This window comes from Mus musculus, chromosome 12 (assembly GCF_000001635.26).
Source record: "Mus musculus strain C57BL/6J chromosome 12, GRCm38.p6 C57BL/6J".
NCBI lineage: Eukaryota > Metazoa > Chordata > Mammalia > Rodentia > Muridae > Mus > Mus musculus.
The window spans coordinates 83,960,904-83,977,544 of NC_000078.6; the positions used below are offsets into that span (position 1 = coordinate 83,960,904).

Here is a 16,641-nt window from a genome sequence, read left to right on the forward strand (position 1 = left end):
TCTTATATGAGGAAGTCAGGTGCAAGTCATATGACTTAGCTGCAGTCCCTGGCGCCTTTGGGACTGCCGCCACACCCGCTCCCCACAATTCCCCCTTTTTTCTTTTTTGGCAGAGAGAATGTCTGTAGATAGCCCCCCGCAGCCATGCCCCTTACCCGTCCTTGGGTGACAAACAGCATTGGTTTGATCCCTGTCTTAGGTTGGTGACATGCCCAGGGAGTCTTATCACTGACTACCTCTCAATCATGCCAAGCCACACCTGGGGAGATTGTGTTTTGCTTGCGGCAGGTGCATCAAAGGGCCAGGATGTTGATTAACCTATGGCCAGATCTTAATTGCTGCAAGCAAGCCTCATGGGTGAAGGTAGAGGTCTGATCCCCAGTGTGCAAGCATAGGGGCCCTACACAAAACCATCCCTTAGGCTCATCACCCAGAGAGGTCTTGGCCAGCTCCCGTGTCGTTTTTCCTGGGGGAAGGGAACTAGGACACTGAACCTTCATGCAATCAGACGTGCCTTCCACAGGATGCCAACAGCAAGCTATCCTCTGTGCAGTGCTTAGCCTCGCACCCCACGGCATAACGCAGCATAATTTCTTTTAGAGCGGCAAACCGAATCTGAGGAGATTGTCCCGCCTCCACTGCAGCAAAAGCCTACGCTACCATGGCAAAAGTGCGGGCCGCACACTCTGCACCTAACACATGTGCCAAACACAAAAAACACACACACACTATAACAAGCATACATCCCAGGGCTCTCACCCCCGCTCATCTTCCCTAAAGCAAGGGATAGATGGCCAGAGGGGCTATATCTTTAAGGGGAATTCAGGGATCAAAAAGCGTGGAAAAATTTGAATGTCATGTCGAGCTGGTATCGGCTTCTGGAATACCGAAAGGATCTCTCATCTCGGCTCCATCCTTTGTGCTTGTGGGATCATCCACCACATCCACAGGGGCAACTGGATCAGGAGCCTCATTCTTGCAGCATCTCACCAATCTCTCCGGCACCCAAAGAGGTTCCATCTGGTCCTGTGGAAACACACAAACAGACCCTCTCGCCCACATCAACACCTGATCTACTCGATCCCCAGGGGGGATGGACACAATACCTCGTGGTGATGAGACCATAACCTCAATCACCTGTGTGTCCATCTGGGGAGTCAATATGAGAGTCAAGTTTTCACTAACTTCCCCTCTGTTAGGCAATGATTTCCACGCCCTTATAGGAATCTGATTCACCTGCTCAAACACCTGCACTGGATATCCTGTCTGTTGTTGTGCAAATCTACCTTGATCAAGCAGCATATCTCTATCCCATGCAAATTCAGCTTGATCAGTGAAAATAGGACATCCCAGCAAGGAGAATCTATCCTCTTTCCAGACCTCCGGACAGAAGGTCTGCCCATAGATGGCTGCTGAGGAGGCATAGGGAGGGGGAGCAAAAGCTAATTCGCCTTCCTCCTCCGCCTCAGCTCTTTTATTTTGTCCTTTCTGTCCACCTGATAACACTGTGTCTCCTTTCTTTTTCCTTTTTCTTTTTAAGCCCTTCTCCTCTTCCGACATATTTTCTTGTTGCTCTATAAGGATTTTCTGACCTGTCTTGACTGCCTCTACACACAGTTTCAAACAGTAACAGAGTCCATATATCAGAACAAACAAGACCAAAACTATCAGACCTACCCACAAAGGGTCAATGGGAGAAAAAAGCATAACTACACAGCGAGGATCTATTGATCACTACACTGAGGTTATCATAGTTCCTTAACTTGTCCCCAAACCAGGAACCTTAACTTGTCCCAAAACCAGGAACCTTAACTTGTCCCAAAGCCTGCTTCCTGGCAACTTTATATTCGCCTCTATTTTATCCGAGGTCCTTCCCAAACTCCTGGGTTACTTTGTGCCTACTTCTTGGCAACTTTATGCTCACCTCTATTTTATCCGAGGTCCTTCCCAAACTCCTGGGGTCGCAAGTTTCACTCACCGCGAACTTACCCTGCCGGCAACCACTGATTGCTGAAAGTTCTGAACTCGGTGGGGGAGTCGGTTCCCCGTACGGGCCACCAATTGTCGCGCCTGCTCTCGACCAGCAAGAACGATGCGACCACCAGTCCTTCTAACAGCAGTTTATTCAGTCTTCATCTTTCTTCTTTCTCTTCATCAGTACCGTTCCCCAGCTGAAGAGTTCTGAATCCACGCCGGATCCTTCTCAACAGTCTGTTTTACGGGAACCTTTATCAACCCCTTCTTCCCCGTTATGCAGTTCTGAATCCTCCCTGTAGCAGGGGGTCTTCGCTCTTGCCTGAAGATGTTTCTTTTCCCGGGTTTCGGCACCACTTGTTGAGCGCGCCCCCAACTCGCCAGCAAGAATGATGCTGCTACAGGATCCTTCTGCACACATTTATTCAGTCCTGTTTCTTCTTTCTCCATATATATCCCTTGTTTATATCTCCCTTGTTTTTATATCTCCCTTGTTTTTATATCTCCCTTGTTTTTATATCTCCCGTTTATATCTCTCCCTTGTTTTTATATCTCCCTTGTTTATATCTCCCCCCTTGTTTTTATATCTCCCCCCTTGTTTTTATATCTCCCTTGTTTTTATATCTCCCCCGAACCCTGGGCCTCTCACTCCTTTTATACTCTCTCTCATCCACGCACCGCAGGCCACGCCCCCTCGCCAGTCGTGAGGCTTCAGCTAATCAGGGCAGCAGGGGCAAATCTCCACCAAATTGGATTCACCTGTATCCTGGTACACCTGCGCAGCACTCAAGATGTTTGTGTCTTATATGAGGAAGTCAGGTGCAAGTCATATGACTTAGCTGCAGTCCCTGGCGCCTTTGGGACTGCCGCCACACCCGCTCCCCACACACCGTTATTCCTCTAACATGGCATGCCCCATGAGCCCTCAGGAAGTAAGCCCCAGTATCAGACACACAATTATCCATGGCTTCTACAGTGAACCATCTCACAGTTCAGCAAGCATTCTACTGTGGCATTTAACCAGCATAGTCTTTCTTCCCCCTCTCCTTCATGAGTGTCTTATAATGCTATTCATTAATATAAAGATGAGAAGCAATTTCATTCAGAAGGTCAAGAAACATTGCCAGAAGAGCCGAACATTTGTTTGTGTCTGTGCTTGTGTGTTTGTGGGTGCAGATTGTGTGTGTGCGCGAGCGCACACGCATTTGAGGAATCCAAATGCACCATCCTCTGATCCCTTTTAAGTAACCCCAGAATGACGCAAGAGGAAATAGGTCCTTATTTTTCTGTCCAAGGGTAGGCGTAGTCCAGTTATAATCTAGCCCCTGCACAGTCCCCAGATAGCAGAGTCCTGGGCTTTCACTGCTGTACGAGTCCTCTCCAAAATGTGAATGTATCATAGTCCTGAACTCAGGACAAAATATTAGGCTCTAGGGTCATCCAAATAGTGAGGTGATCTAGCGGCTATGCAAGCTCTATTGAAGGCAGTTGGTGTTTAGGGATTACATCAATAACCCAAAGACAGAATAGCTTTTCTTGGCTTTGCCCAGCTCAAGGCAGAATATGGGACAGCCTTGAAGGAGTAAAAGAGATTTCTTTGCAAATAATTCCTTTCATCCCAGATATCAGGTCTCACAGAGATGCAAGCGATCTGTAGGGATGCCCCTGTAAAGCCAGCTTTGATTACCCAGGTTTTATCTTCCAGTCTGCACTGAATGGTGAAATGAAATATTCTTATGGATCCATTTAAGTGTTGTGCATGTAAGTATGTGAGGTGCATAGCATGTGTGCACATGAGGAGGGATATGTGCACACAGCATGTGTGTACACGAGGAGGGATATGTGCACACAGCATGTGTGTACATGAGGAAGGGATACGTGCATACAGCATGTGTGTACACAAGGAGGGATATGTGCATACAGCATGTGTGTACACGAGGAAGGGATATGTGCATACATGCAGAGAGGCTAAAAGAGAGCATTCTCCCTCCTCCTCGGCCACTCTCTGCATTTTCTCCACTGCAGGATCTCTCGCTACAACTGAAGCTCATGGTTTTTGGCATGTGTGGAACTTCACTTCGGTTGGATGTGGGTGCTGCAATACAAATCCTGGTCTTTATATTTGAACAGTTAATGCTCTTCATCATTGAGAGCTTTCTCTAGCTCCTCAATGGTGCTTTGTAAGGAAACTGTTTTCTCTGTAGTCTTACTATGAGAATTGTGAGGGAAGAAAATGCCTTTTATTTTCTAATTCCTCTCCCATATATATCATTTCAGCGGAACATTTACTGAACATATATATGTGTGTATATATATCCATATATATCATATATACCCATCCATATTATGCATATACACATGTATGTATGTAGCACAAAGGAGGAAGGGACTGGTTCCACTCCCGACAGCTAGTGATTAGAATGGAATAGTGAAAAGAGCTTCAGGTTTCGCTCGCTCAAAATTCTTTCAGTTGTAGCCAAGTTCCATACCTTCAAGTTGTTCAACCACTTATGTTCAATACACACTGGCTCCTGAAAGTTTCAAGAGAGCATCATACATTCACTGTGCTCTCAAGGTGTGAGAGCCCAGATAAGAAAGCTGGGGACTTGTGGGTGGGACAGAGTGCTGGGGACTGTGAGTGGGACGGAGTGCTGGGGACTGTGGGTGGGACGGAGTGCTGGGGACTGTGGGTGGGACGAAGTGCTGGGGACTGTGAGTGGGGGGGGGGTGCTGGGGACTGCGGGTGGGATGGGGTGCTGGGGACTGCGGGTGGGACGGGGTGCTGGGGACTGCGGGTGGGACGGGGTGCTGGGGACTGCGGGTGGGACAGGGTGCTGGGGACTGTGGGTGGGACGGGGTGCTGGGGACTGCGGGTGGGACGGGGTGCTGGGACTGTGGGTGGGACGGGGTGCTGGGGACTGCGGGTGGGACAGGGTGCTGGGGACTGCGGGTGGGACGGGGTGCTGGGGACTGTGGGTGGGACAGGGGGCAGAATGTTCTTCCCACAAGGTGGCTCCTGGAAAGAACTGCATAAACTATGCTGGGTGAATGAATGCACGGGAAAGCCAGGACAGGAAGGGATGCCCTAGCGGGTCCACATTCTCTGTGGGGAAAGCAAAAACCTTGGAAGAATATTGGCTCTTTTCACACAGGCAAAGATGGGTCAATAACCCCAGGTGTCCTCCCTCACTGTACTTGTATTTGCTTAAGCTAACTGTGACCATTACCTCCTGCTCTGCTTGCTTTAATAATAAAAATACAAAGTGCTTTGTTTGTACGACCCTCGAGTTCTAGCGCCTGGAGTCCCCTGGTCTTCCACGAAGGCCTTTGGCCTAGGCCTTCAATCCTAGGATCCACAGGGTGACATCAAGTCATAAGCATCATTAGTCTTGTTGCTCAAATTGCAATGCCGTTGTTTTTTAAAGACAGGGCCATGTGTTTGTATGTCTGCGCTGAATGTTCAGAGAGGCAGCACAGGCACTGAGAGTTGAATTGTTGGCTCTTTTCAGTCTGCTTCCCAGAGTAATCAAGGACCAATTTCCAGTGTAAGCTGAGGGAGGAATGCAGCATTGACTGATACTTTTATAATGTTTCCTGATACTGAGACAGGGTCAAATTACTATAAAGTTTCTAAGCTCTTTCTCTTGGTTTGTGTGCATAGTAGAGAGTGGCTGGGTCACAGCTTGTAGATTGCCACCCCCAACCAGAAACACTGCTTAAAGTCAGAGAGGTACATAAGCCTTTTTTTTTTTTTTTTTTTTTTTTTTCTGGTTTTCGAGACAGGGTTTCTCTGTGTAGCCCTGGCTGTCCTGGAGCTCACTCTGTAGACCAGGCTGGCCTCAAACTCAGAAATTCGCCTGCCTCTGCCTCCCGAGTGCTAGGATTAAAGGTGTGCGCCACCACGCCCTGAGAGGTACATAATCCTTAACGATAATCCAAGTTATGAATAAGAGGAAGCAATGAGATACCAGATAGTAGCAAAAAGTAGGAAGAGTTCAGGCCAGCCTGGCCAAGCTTTCTGGAAGCAAAGACTTACTATGCAGACTTTTCCAGTGATCTGAGAGAAAGCACGGCAGGCCACGATGCGGTCCTTCCATTGCCTGCTGTTCAGCTCCACAGCAAGCATCGTGTGGATCAGGGTCTGAGGAAAAGGAAGTGTTGCATGGATAGTCTCCCTCACTCTAAAAAGATAATAGTCTTGAAGAAATTATTTCCTGACATGGCATCCAGTAGAGTAGATGCCCAGGGTCATAGATACCATTCCTTTTAAGGGACGGGGTGGGATAATAAGAGATAGGGCACTCTTCTCCCCAAGCGGTCTGACTTGGGTTATAACCCAGAAAAGAAAAGAAAGGTCTAATAATCTGAGCAGAAATTGAGAGCCTTCCCTTCCTGTTTTCAGTCCCTCGGATGGTCTGTATCTGCCTTGATCTGTGTTTCTACCCAGAGTGATAAATGCAGTTGTGGGATCCTGCGTGATAAACCTGAGACAAGCGCAGATCAGCACGGCAGGACTCAACCTTTTCCCTACTAGAAACTTGTGAGCTGGCTTCTCACACCTCCACGCCCAGTTCCACACAGACTCGGTGCACCTGTCCCCTGCTCACCGTCCTCCTCAGCTGCCTGCATTCTTTCCTCATCGCCTTCTCTCTGAAGCTAATACGTACCTTATTTACCCGGAGGTGGTTGAGGAGTATACACGCCTGCTCCTCAGTGGCCTGGTTGTTCTTGTGGAAAAGCTGGTGGAGGATCCTCTTGATCACCGGGTAGGTGGCAATGCCTTCCAGAGCCAAGCACTGAGCTGCGGCCCAGCTGTCCACACTGTTACCTGCCCCGTGGATTGAAAAGGATGGCGCAGGTTCACAAGGATCCTTTTCTCCTACAGAGCACCGCTTGCTAATTGGTACCAAGTACTGTTGTCTGCCTGATACGTCACCTTCCATTGTCCCTCTGAGTCTGGAAATCCACTTCCATAGTTCAACCATGTGGACTATTTTAAGATTTAAAAACAAAAACCAAAAAAAAAAAAATCTTTTTTTTTTTTTTTTTTTTTTTTTTTTGAGACAGGATTTCATTTGGTCCAGGCTAGCCTTTAGCCCACTATGTAACAGACGATGACCTTGAACCTTTTTTGGGGGGTGGTGGTAGCTGTGGGTGGCAGTACTGGGGACACCAAGCTAGAGCCCCAGTCTGTCCATGACTTCTTGCTTTGTTTTTAACTTTTATTTTACTTTATTTTTTATTTGTAAGACATGGTTTCTCTGTGTAGCCCTGGCCATCCTGGAACTCACTCTGTAGACCAGGTTGGCCTTGAACTCACAGAGATCCACCTGCCTCTGCCTCCTGAGTGCTGGGATTAAATGGCTATGCAACCTCCTGGATCTGACTCTGACTTCTGATAACCCTGCTTCTACCTTTCAAGTGCAGGCTAAAAGAATAAAAGCTCTTCTTTGGGGCTGAGAGATGGCTCAGAGGTTAAGAGCACTGACTGCTCTTCTGAAGGTCCCGAGTTCAAATCCCAGCAACCACATGGTGGCTCACAACCATCCATAATGAGATTTGATGCTCTCTTGTGGTGTGTCTGAAGACAGCTACAGTGTACTTACATCCAATCAATCAATCAATCAACCAATCTTTGGAGAGAGTGGGGCTGGAGAGAGCTATAATAAATAAATAAATTTTTTTAAAAGAGCTCTTCTTGGGTAACATCTTTTTTTTTTCTTTTTTCTTTTTTTTTTTGTTTGTTTATTTGTTTGGTTTTTTTTTTTTTTTTGAGACAGGGTTTCTCTGTATAGCCCTGGCTGTCCTGGAACTCACTCTGTAGACCAGGCTGGCCTTGAACTCAGAAATCCGCCTGCCTCTGCCTCCCAAGTGCTGGGATTAAAGGTGTGCGCCAGCATGCCCGGCATGGGTAACACTTCTGATCTAGCTAAGAAATGCAGCTGTTCTTCCCATGGAGATTGGGAAGGCCATAGGGAGGCAGGAGGAAGTCCCTAAAACAGATGAATTAGGCAGTGGGTTGTTTACATATAGAAGGCCCGACTAGTCAGCGTTTCCTCAAGTCAAGGAACAGCTAGCTTATCCAGAGAGGTCAGTGACCTCTCACCTGACAGCTGTTAACCCCAGCATGGTGAGGCCTGGAGGCCACCGTGCAGAAGTCCGAAGCATGACATGCAGGGGTGACTTAAAAACCGAACCTTACAAAATGAACTTAGCTTTTGTTATGTCATCTTCAATAGTAAAATGCTATATAGGAGGCCATTGTATGTTATATTTGTCTTTCTTGGTACAATCCAATCAAGGTCTTGATGTGTTGGGCAATCATACTACCATTGGACTAGACACCTAGGCCTTAAATCATTGGCTAGTCATGCATTAACTGTAGTATTAACAGGGTGAGGGGGCTATTTCAATGCATGTGTGCAGCACTGCATCGATCAAACCCACTGCCTTTATCCACTTTCTGCCTTCCACCACTAACCTCTAGTAATCTCTCCTCACCTCCAGGTTGATCTTTTAATTATAGTTTCCACATAGAAACATGGGGTGGGGGTGAGGGTGGGGGTGGGGTCTTGTCTTTTAGTTGTAGCTTATTTTTATTTTAGTTAAGATACTATCTCCGCTTTCATCCATTTTAGGACATGGTTTATAGACTGCATCCGTGAAAGCTTACACCAGGTACCAGTTCATGGCACCAGTGTTGTAAAAGTACCTAGGAAGAACTAAATCTTCATGTGCCTAACAGAGACTCAAAGGCAAAATAGCAGACATCCCAGCATTCCAGTGAGAAGAAGACAGAGAACTGTCGGTGAGGTCACCTCTGTCCCACATCCCAGGTCACAGGTGGCTGTTACTCACCCTTTATGAGGGCTGTCTGCATGATGTCTCGGGCAGTGGGATTATGCGATTGTATGCAATACTGGCATACTGCGGCCGCCATCCTCACGTTGGGATTTCTGTGAGAAAGAGCATCCTCTAGAACAGGCAGGAGGACCTCTGGCAAATCCACAATGATTGGCTCTGCAATCAAAAAGATGGCTCCAGTCCTTTGCTTTTCTCTCAGACAGCTTCCTGACCAAGGTCGGCCTTACATCTAAGGCTTTCTAAATCACAGGTCAGATGGCTGCCTCCAGTGGGCAGGATTTTATGCCCAAGGGACACTCGTGCTGATACACCAGTTTTCAGTCTTTTATCATCTTGTCTCTAGTACCGAAGCCAAAACATATTTCCAGCTAGTTACAGTAACCTCCATCATTCATCTTAGTAACAACACCAGCCCATTTACCCCATCATAGCAATTATACTTATGCTTTGCCACTTCACATCGTCCAATTCAGTATTTCAACTCAGGTTGAATTTGTGCCCAGGTAGATATCACTGCAGAATCCAACAGGGGGTCTTTTCGCTTTAACTGTACACTGATTCTTGCCATAAGCATTGTGCTGAGAAGGATGGGAGGAGCTCACCCTTGTCAGGGCAGCAATGCCAGGCATTCCTTTCATCTGGGGCCTTCTTTTTTTTTAAACTTGGGAATTTTTTTCCTTATCTTTTATTATAGGTGTTTTGCCTGCATGTATATCTACACACCACATACATGTAGTGCCTGTAGTCTCCAGAAAGGGCTTTGGATCCTCTGCCATGTGGGTGTTGGGAATCAAGCCTAGGTCCCCTGGAAGAACAGCTAGTGGCCTTAACCATTTAGCCATCCCTCCAGGCCTGCCTGGGGTCCACGAAGCTGTGGAGAATTCCATAGTGTTCACTCTGGACGAATTTATGCTCCACAAGTATAATAGCTCTTTAGCAACTCCATTGGTACAAGTTAGGGTCTGGGGGGGAGGGCATGCATGTAGTAGGGCATCTGAGGAGGCCCAAAGGATGGTATTGGTCAGGTATCTTAAGTTTCATTTATAGTTTTGTCCAGCTGTGGTGGGATTTATCAGTTGGGGCTTGTTTTTATCATAACAATTTGGCCTATAAACATAGAAAAGCATTTTGTCTCAGTTGTAGAGCATTTGCTTTGAAGGCACGACGTGTTGGATTAAGTCTCCAGCACTAACGGTGAAAACAACAGACGCTTAGAGAAGAGACGGGCACTGAACTGAAGTCTAAATTCTTATGCTGAAGGAGAAAGGCTTGTCACCTCTTTGCCCACAAGTATCTTCCCAAGAAACAGCAGAGCTCTGAGTGGTTTTATACTTTTCTTTCTTTCTTTGTTTTGTTTTTAAGGGTCTCCAAAGCCCGAGCTAACTCCTGACCTTGCTGCCTCTCCCTCCCAAGGGCTAGTATATAGGCATATGCATCCACATTCTGTCCATCTGCCTTTTCCACTTAGGTTGTAGGCCCGTATGCAGACTGCTAGTTGAAGACCCTTGATCTCTGAATCCAAAATCTGAAATATTCCAAATACAGACATGACCCCCCAACAGGTGGGATCTCCACATCTATCCTCATGTGACAGGTTCAATAAAAATGGAGACCCAGTTTAAATATTGTATGAAATTACCTTTTGGAGATTACATGTGTGTGTATACATACAGTCTAACATTTCATGTAAATATATGATGCACACATTCTGGGGCTGGAGAGATGGTTCATCAGTTAAGAGCACTTACTGCTCTTCTGAAGGCCCTGAGTTCAAATCCCAGCAACCACATGGTGGCTCACAACCATCTGTAATGAGATCTGATGCCCTCTTCTGGTGTGTCTGAAGACTTACATATAACAATAAATAAATCTTTGGGCCAGAGTGAGCAGAGGTCCATAGTTCAATTTCTAGCAACCACATGATGGCTTACAGCCATCTGTACAGCTACAGTGTACTCATATACGTAAAATAAATAAATAAATCTTTTTAAAAAGTCTATTGAGTATTTAAAAAAAATAAAGTTATTTTCGTTGAGTTAGTAATAGGATTGAAAGATACACACGCAGGCCCTGTGTAATCTAACTGTGATAACAGTTGTGAGGATAAAGGTGCTCTTGTATGTCCATTCACGTGCCACATGATGTCTCGGTCCACGACAGATCACACATACCATAGCAGTCCCATAAGATGTGTCTAGTGACACTGCAGCTGTCTCATGTAAATACTTCTTACTGTGTCTGCACAGGGATGAGACTGTATGGTGATACATCGCTCAGAACACATCCCTGCCAAGTGCCACAGACTGTATGCAGCTTTGGGTAATATCCATTACCCAAAGAAACAAGAAAAAATAAGAAATTATGTGTAGAAACTTCTAGCAAGCTTCTCAGAGAAATTGGTGTCTCTGCTGTAGACCTAAGGGTTGTTGGGTGAGGACAAACTTTTCCAGTAGAGGGAGCTGCAAACTTGAAAACCTGGAAGATGCAGATGTGTTGGTAGAGTGCTTGCTGGAGGACACATGCAGGTGTGTGGCTTAGGGCTGGCCATCAATCAAACAGTGACATCTGGGGAATGCCCATGGCTCCAAGTCCATAAACAGGAAGAAAGTGGAGGAACCTTTAAAAGCTGACAAGTTGGAAGAGGTACAGCCAGTCCCAGCCCCTCACTGTAGGTAGGGATAGCAGAAGTGGAAGCAGGCAGTCACTGTCCAACCACGGGTGAGGAGAGGCTGAGCTTGGGATGTCTTCGCTCAGAGAAGGAGCAAGCTGGCCCAGGTTTCTAGCTAATGACTCTGAGAAGGCACATTCGATACAGAGGAGTGGATGGGTTTCTAACATTTCATCACCAGGAACCTGTATTGTGTAATCATCTTTGGTAGGTTGCAATTTTGACTATAGTAGAGGGGAGGTTTTCATACCTGTTATTGCCAATAAGGAGAAGTGATATCAACATTATTTTCCCTAAAAGATTACAAACTGCAAAAATGGAAAAATTCTTAATTCATTTTTAAGATTAAAATCTATCAAATCCATTTATGTATTTTTTCTTTCCCCTTCCTACTTTTCTTTTCTCTCTCTCTCTTTTTTAAAGATTTATTTATTTTATTATATGTAAGTACACTGTAGCTGTCTTCAGACACTCCAGAAGAGGGCGTCAGATCTTGTTACAGATGGTTGTGAGCCACCATGTGGTTGCTGGGATTTGAACTCGGGGCCTTCTGAAGAACAGTCAGTGCTCTTAACCATCTCACCAGCCCCCTTCCTACTTTTCTTTGCTGAGGCTTAAACCTAGGGCTTTGTGCATGCCAGGCTGGCACTCTACACCTGAGTTACACCCTCCATCCTTGTCTTTTTCTGTATGAGTATTTTGTTTGAATGTATGTACATGTAGCACATGTGTGCCTGGTACCAATAGAGGCCAGAAGAGGTTATCAGATCCAGATGCCCTGGAACAGGAGTACAGACATTGTAAGCTGCCATGTGGGTGCTGGGAACAGAACCTCTGTAAGAACAGCCCATGGCCATAACCACTGAGCCATCTTACCAGTCCACAGGCCATTAGGTTTTTTTTTTTCTTTCTTTCTTTCTGTTAGGAAATGTCAAGGTGGGAAAACATAGACTTTATTGCAAGCCACTGAGCAAACATAAGGGCTGCATGTATTACAGAAAGCCCTTGGAGTAGAGAGTATGCTCAGCTCCAGAGGCCTGGAGCCCAACACTGAACTAGATCCAGCAGCCACAGTCTCGGCTCTTGAGATGAGCTGTGCAGGCAGACTCTAGGCCGTGGTTTCTACATTTGGAAAATGAGCTCAGGTTATCTCTAAGGCCTCCTTCAGATCAGATGGTCCCAAGCAGCCAAGCAGCTCAGTCTGGCTCTCACCTGAGTTCTCCGGTGTGGTGGCAATCCGGGGCCTTTCTAAAGCTGCGGTAGCACACGTGATGATGGCCTGGACCCTAATGTCATCGTACATGCTTTGTATGCCCCGTAGTAGGTTCTCCACTGTCTCGTGATACCATTCAATAACTATGTCATAGGAAGAAAATATGAAAGAGAACCACCTAGTTAGGGTTACATGTTACACAATAAATGGGAAGACAAGAAGTCCCTTTCCCTAGGGCATTGCAAGGAACACTTTAGCTCAGAATAGTGAATTCACAGATGGACTCTTTCGGCAAGTTATTTTTGTGGTGATTCATACACTTCTTGGGTAGTTCCGCCCAGTCTCATCTTATGTACGATTGCTCTGTACCTAAGTAACTTTTCTTGGAAGGTAAATGGGAATAAAATACAGTGTTTGACTGGTTATGGTGGCACACAGTTACTTAGTGTCCATCAGGCTAAAACAGGAAGGTCATAAACTCATGAGTTCAAGACCAGTCTAGGTTCCATAGTCGCCCATCTCAAAAACAAAACAAACAGGGTGATGGTTGAGGTGCTCAGTTGGTAGAGGCATTCAGCCTTCTACTTAATGCTCTTTGAAGGACAACAGATCCATGCTAACCCCATTTGCACAACTGAGTTTGTTCTACAGTCGGGTGCAGTTTCTTTTGACAGCCTCATATCTAATGCTGGGGGCTGTACCCAGGACAGGTCTCCTGTCCTGGATCGTTTATCCAGCATGTCTCAGACATGGTAAGACAGGGTTTCTGCCTGTGAAGTTTTCTCAGAGTGATTGTGGTAGGGGACCCCAAGAGCCAAAGAGAAGAAAACCAGGAAACAGCCACGTGGCCTGTTCAGTGTTCATAAGTAGTGTAAATCCACCACATCTCCCTCTTCTCCTTCCTTCTCCTCTCTTTCCACCTCAGCTTTTTTTTTAGTCTCAGTGTCCAGTAATCTAAAGTACTCATTCTTACAGAAGGTAAGTCACCTTATATGGGAGACAAATAAGCCAAAAAAAAAAAAAGTATAAAAAGCTCTGTTCCTGGATTTCTGTGGTTTTGCCTTTGAGGAAAATCCTGCAGAGACAGTGCTAGTACACAATGAACTGTTTCCTGCCAAAGAGCCTGGTGTCCTGTTTCTCTGATCAGAAAGCCTGTGGCCGAGTAAGTTCTCACACATGACTGAAGCTCCCTCACACACCTCCCCGTGTAAAAACGAGCCCAGTGTAGATGAAAATAATGTTCACCTCGCACCTGCAGAGTGAAAGGTTCTTATCCAGACCCCTAGCCAGACAACCAGCCTTTTGCATTTTACATGCGAGGGCTGGAGTTTTCCAGACTGGGAAACATTGAGAAACATCAACTATCTCAGGCTATCCGTTTACTTACTCAGTCCCCAGGAAGTCTTCCACTCCTGCAGCATCCTCCGCAGGATGGCCAGCTCCCACGGCACATCCTCCTCCACGGGTTGGACCTGCTTCTTTTGTCTCCTTGTCTTGGCAGACGTGGCCTCCTTACCTACCTGCAGCAGGCTGGCCTCAGTTGGCAATGCAGTCCAACGCTGGACTCCTTTCCTGAGTTTGTAAGCTGTGTAATGAAGAATTGGGTTTCACCTCACTGTCTGGCTATGGAACCTGGGGACTTGTACGTGCTTGCAAGTGCTATACCTACTCAGTGTGCTGATTTGAATAAGAATGTCCCCCACTGGCTCATGTATTTGAATGCTTAGTCACCATAGAGTGGCACTATTTGAAAGGATTAGAAGGATTAGGAGGTAGGACCTTATTAAGTGTAGGTGTGGCCATATTGGAGAATTTCTGTCACCAGCAGTGGGCTTTGAGGTTTCAAAAGCCCAAACCAGGCCCAGTTTCTGTCTTTCTATCCATCTGTCCATCCCTGTCCCCCCAAGCCCCTGCTCCCAGCCTGCAGACCAGGAGGTAGCTCTTAGCTACTATGCTATCACCATGTGTGCTCCCATGCTCCCTCCCATGATGATAATGGATTAAGCTGCTGAAACTGTAAGCCAGCCTCTGGTTAAATGCTTTCTTTCATAAGAGTTGCCATGGTCATGGTGTCCTTTCACAACAATAGAATAATGATTAAGGCACCTAGCTACATGCTCAGTCCTAGAGAGCCCATCTGAATAGTGCAAAGAACCATAGGATTTAGAAACACTGTCTCTTAGAAGATGGGTACATTTTGTTTTAGAAGTTCATTTCTTGGTCACCTTTGTCTAACAAAATAGAAAATGATGTACTTTAAAAAAAAAGAAAAGAAAAGAAAAGAAAAGGCAGGGAAATGGCTCAGTGGGTAAAGCACTTGCTGTGCAAATGTGAAGACCAGAGTTTGAATCCCCAAATCCCCAGCACCCAGATAAAAGATGGTCAAGTACAGCAGCCTGCCTAAAATTCAAATACTTGAAAAACTGAGACAGGAGATCTCAAAAAAAAAAAAAATCAGGGTTGCTAGACACCTGTATCAATGCTATCTGGGTTCAATTGAGAGACCTTGGCTCTCAATTGAGTAAGTAAGTAATTGATGAGTAAGATGGTGAGAAGGTAAGGAAGTCTCTGTGCCGTTAGCTTCAGGGCTCCACACACATGTCCACCCCTGCATCCTCACACATACAGGCACACACAACCGTACACAGAGACATATCAAGAAAAAAAGAAAGAAATCGAGACCCTCCGATCTGAGGCATGGAGGAGCTGGGAAGGGGTAAAAGCAGCCCAGGAACATAGGGGTGAGTGGGGAGTCTGATGAGCTTCCTGTGGTAGGCTGAGTGCACACATCATATTGGCAATTACCCTAAACCATGTGTTCATACCTAAGTAATATCAGATTCCAACTGGTAGCAAGCTCCACCATCTTACAATTAGCATTTTACAATGTTTTTAGTTGTTAGGAAGGGAGTGCCCCATTGCTGGTGGTGTCCATGACTTTAAAGAAAGAGTCTCAATTCCATACCCCCCCCCCCCACTGTTAGCTTTCTGATAATGTTCCTTACGCATTTCAGGAATGGGCTGGAAGCTCCACTTCTCTGGGGTTTCCGGGAAGACCTTGGTTAGGTGCTTGTCATACCGATTGAGGTTTTCCAGGACAATCTGGTCTTTCCTCCCGCCAATCTGGTGAACAATCCTCACTCCGTCTATGAAGACAAATGCAATGGATGGATGTAGCCCAGGCTGGCCTCAAAGTTATGCTCTTTCTGCTTCCCTGCCTCCCAAGTGCCAAGATGAGAGCCATGTATCACCATGCCCTAGCCAAGAAACATCACAGCTGGTAGCCTTGTAGAGAAACCTCATAAAGGCCTAGGAGGGCCAAAGATCATGTTTTACAGTGGTTAAGCAGAAACTCATTTCTAGTAGTACTAGACACTGAAGAAGGGGCACTTAGTTAACCCTGCCAGTTATAAATCCCTTAGAATAGTTTTGTTAAGCTCCTTAAGGAGACCTGGCCTTTAGCAGTGTAGAAGCAAGATGGAAGTGATGGAGAAGCATGGAGCAGGGCGGTGGTGGCAGTGCATGCCCATAATCCCAGCATTCAGAGGCAGAGGCAAGTGGATCTCTGTGAGTTCAAGACTAGCCTGCTCTACAGAGTCACTTCCAGGACAGCTAGGGCTACTCAGAGAAGCCCTGTCAAGAAAGAAAGGAGAGGAGTGGAGAGGAAAGGAAAGGAAAGAAAAAAAATAAGAGAAGAAAAAAGAAGCCCACTTGGAACATGCAATAGATTGTGTTCTGCGAGGCTGGGCACTGAAAAGTTAGCTAAATGGAAGGGAGGGAGGGGACAGGAAGGCATGATGGCCTCCTGTGTGCTAAGCAGAAGTTCTACAGATGCGTTCTTGTCTCCTGCACTGAATGTACAGTCTTGTCAACATTGCTTTACAAATAACTACCATGTTTTGTCTGGGGGAGGGCATTACGT

The 16,641-nt window shown here is 46.2% G+C and overlaps 1 protein-coding gene across 2 annotated transcripts in view; it reads right to left on the minus strand.

Annotated features, from left to right (window-relative positions):
- Heatr4 (HEAT repeat containing 4) overlaps positions 1-16,641 on the minus strand; it is a 39,659-nt gene that overhangs the window by 15,691 nt on the left and 7,327 nt on the right. For both annotated transcript variants that reach the window (XM_030247049.1, NM_001376939.1), the window contains exons 4-9: positions 15,725-15,865; positions 14,107-14,304; positions 12,719-12,862; positions 8,833-8,994; positions 6,642-6,802; positions 6,011-6,115 (exon numbers count right to left, since the gene is read on the minus strand). In XM_030247049.1, the coding sequence (XP_030102909.1) occupies positions 6,011-6,115; positions 6,642-6,802; positions 8,833-8,994; positions 12,719-12,862; positions 14,107-14,304; positions 15,725-15,865 (911 nt within the window). The remainder of the gene's footprint in view (positions 1-6,010; positions 6,116-6,641; positions 6,803-8,832; positions 8,995-12,718; positions 12,863-14,106; positions 14,305-15,724; positions 15,866-16,641) is intronic.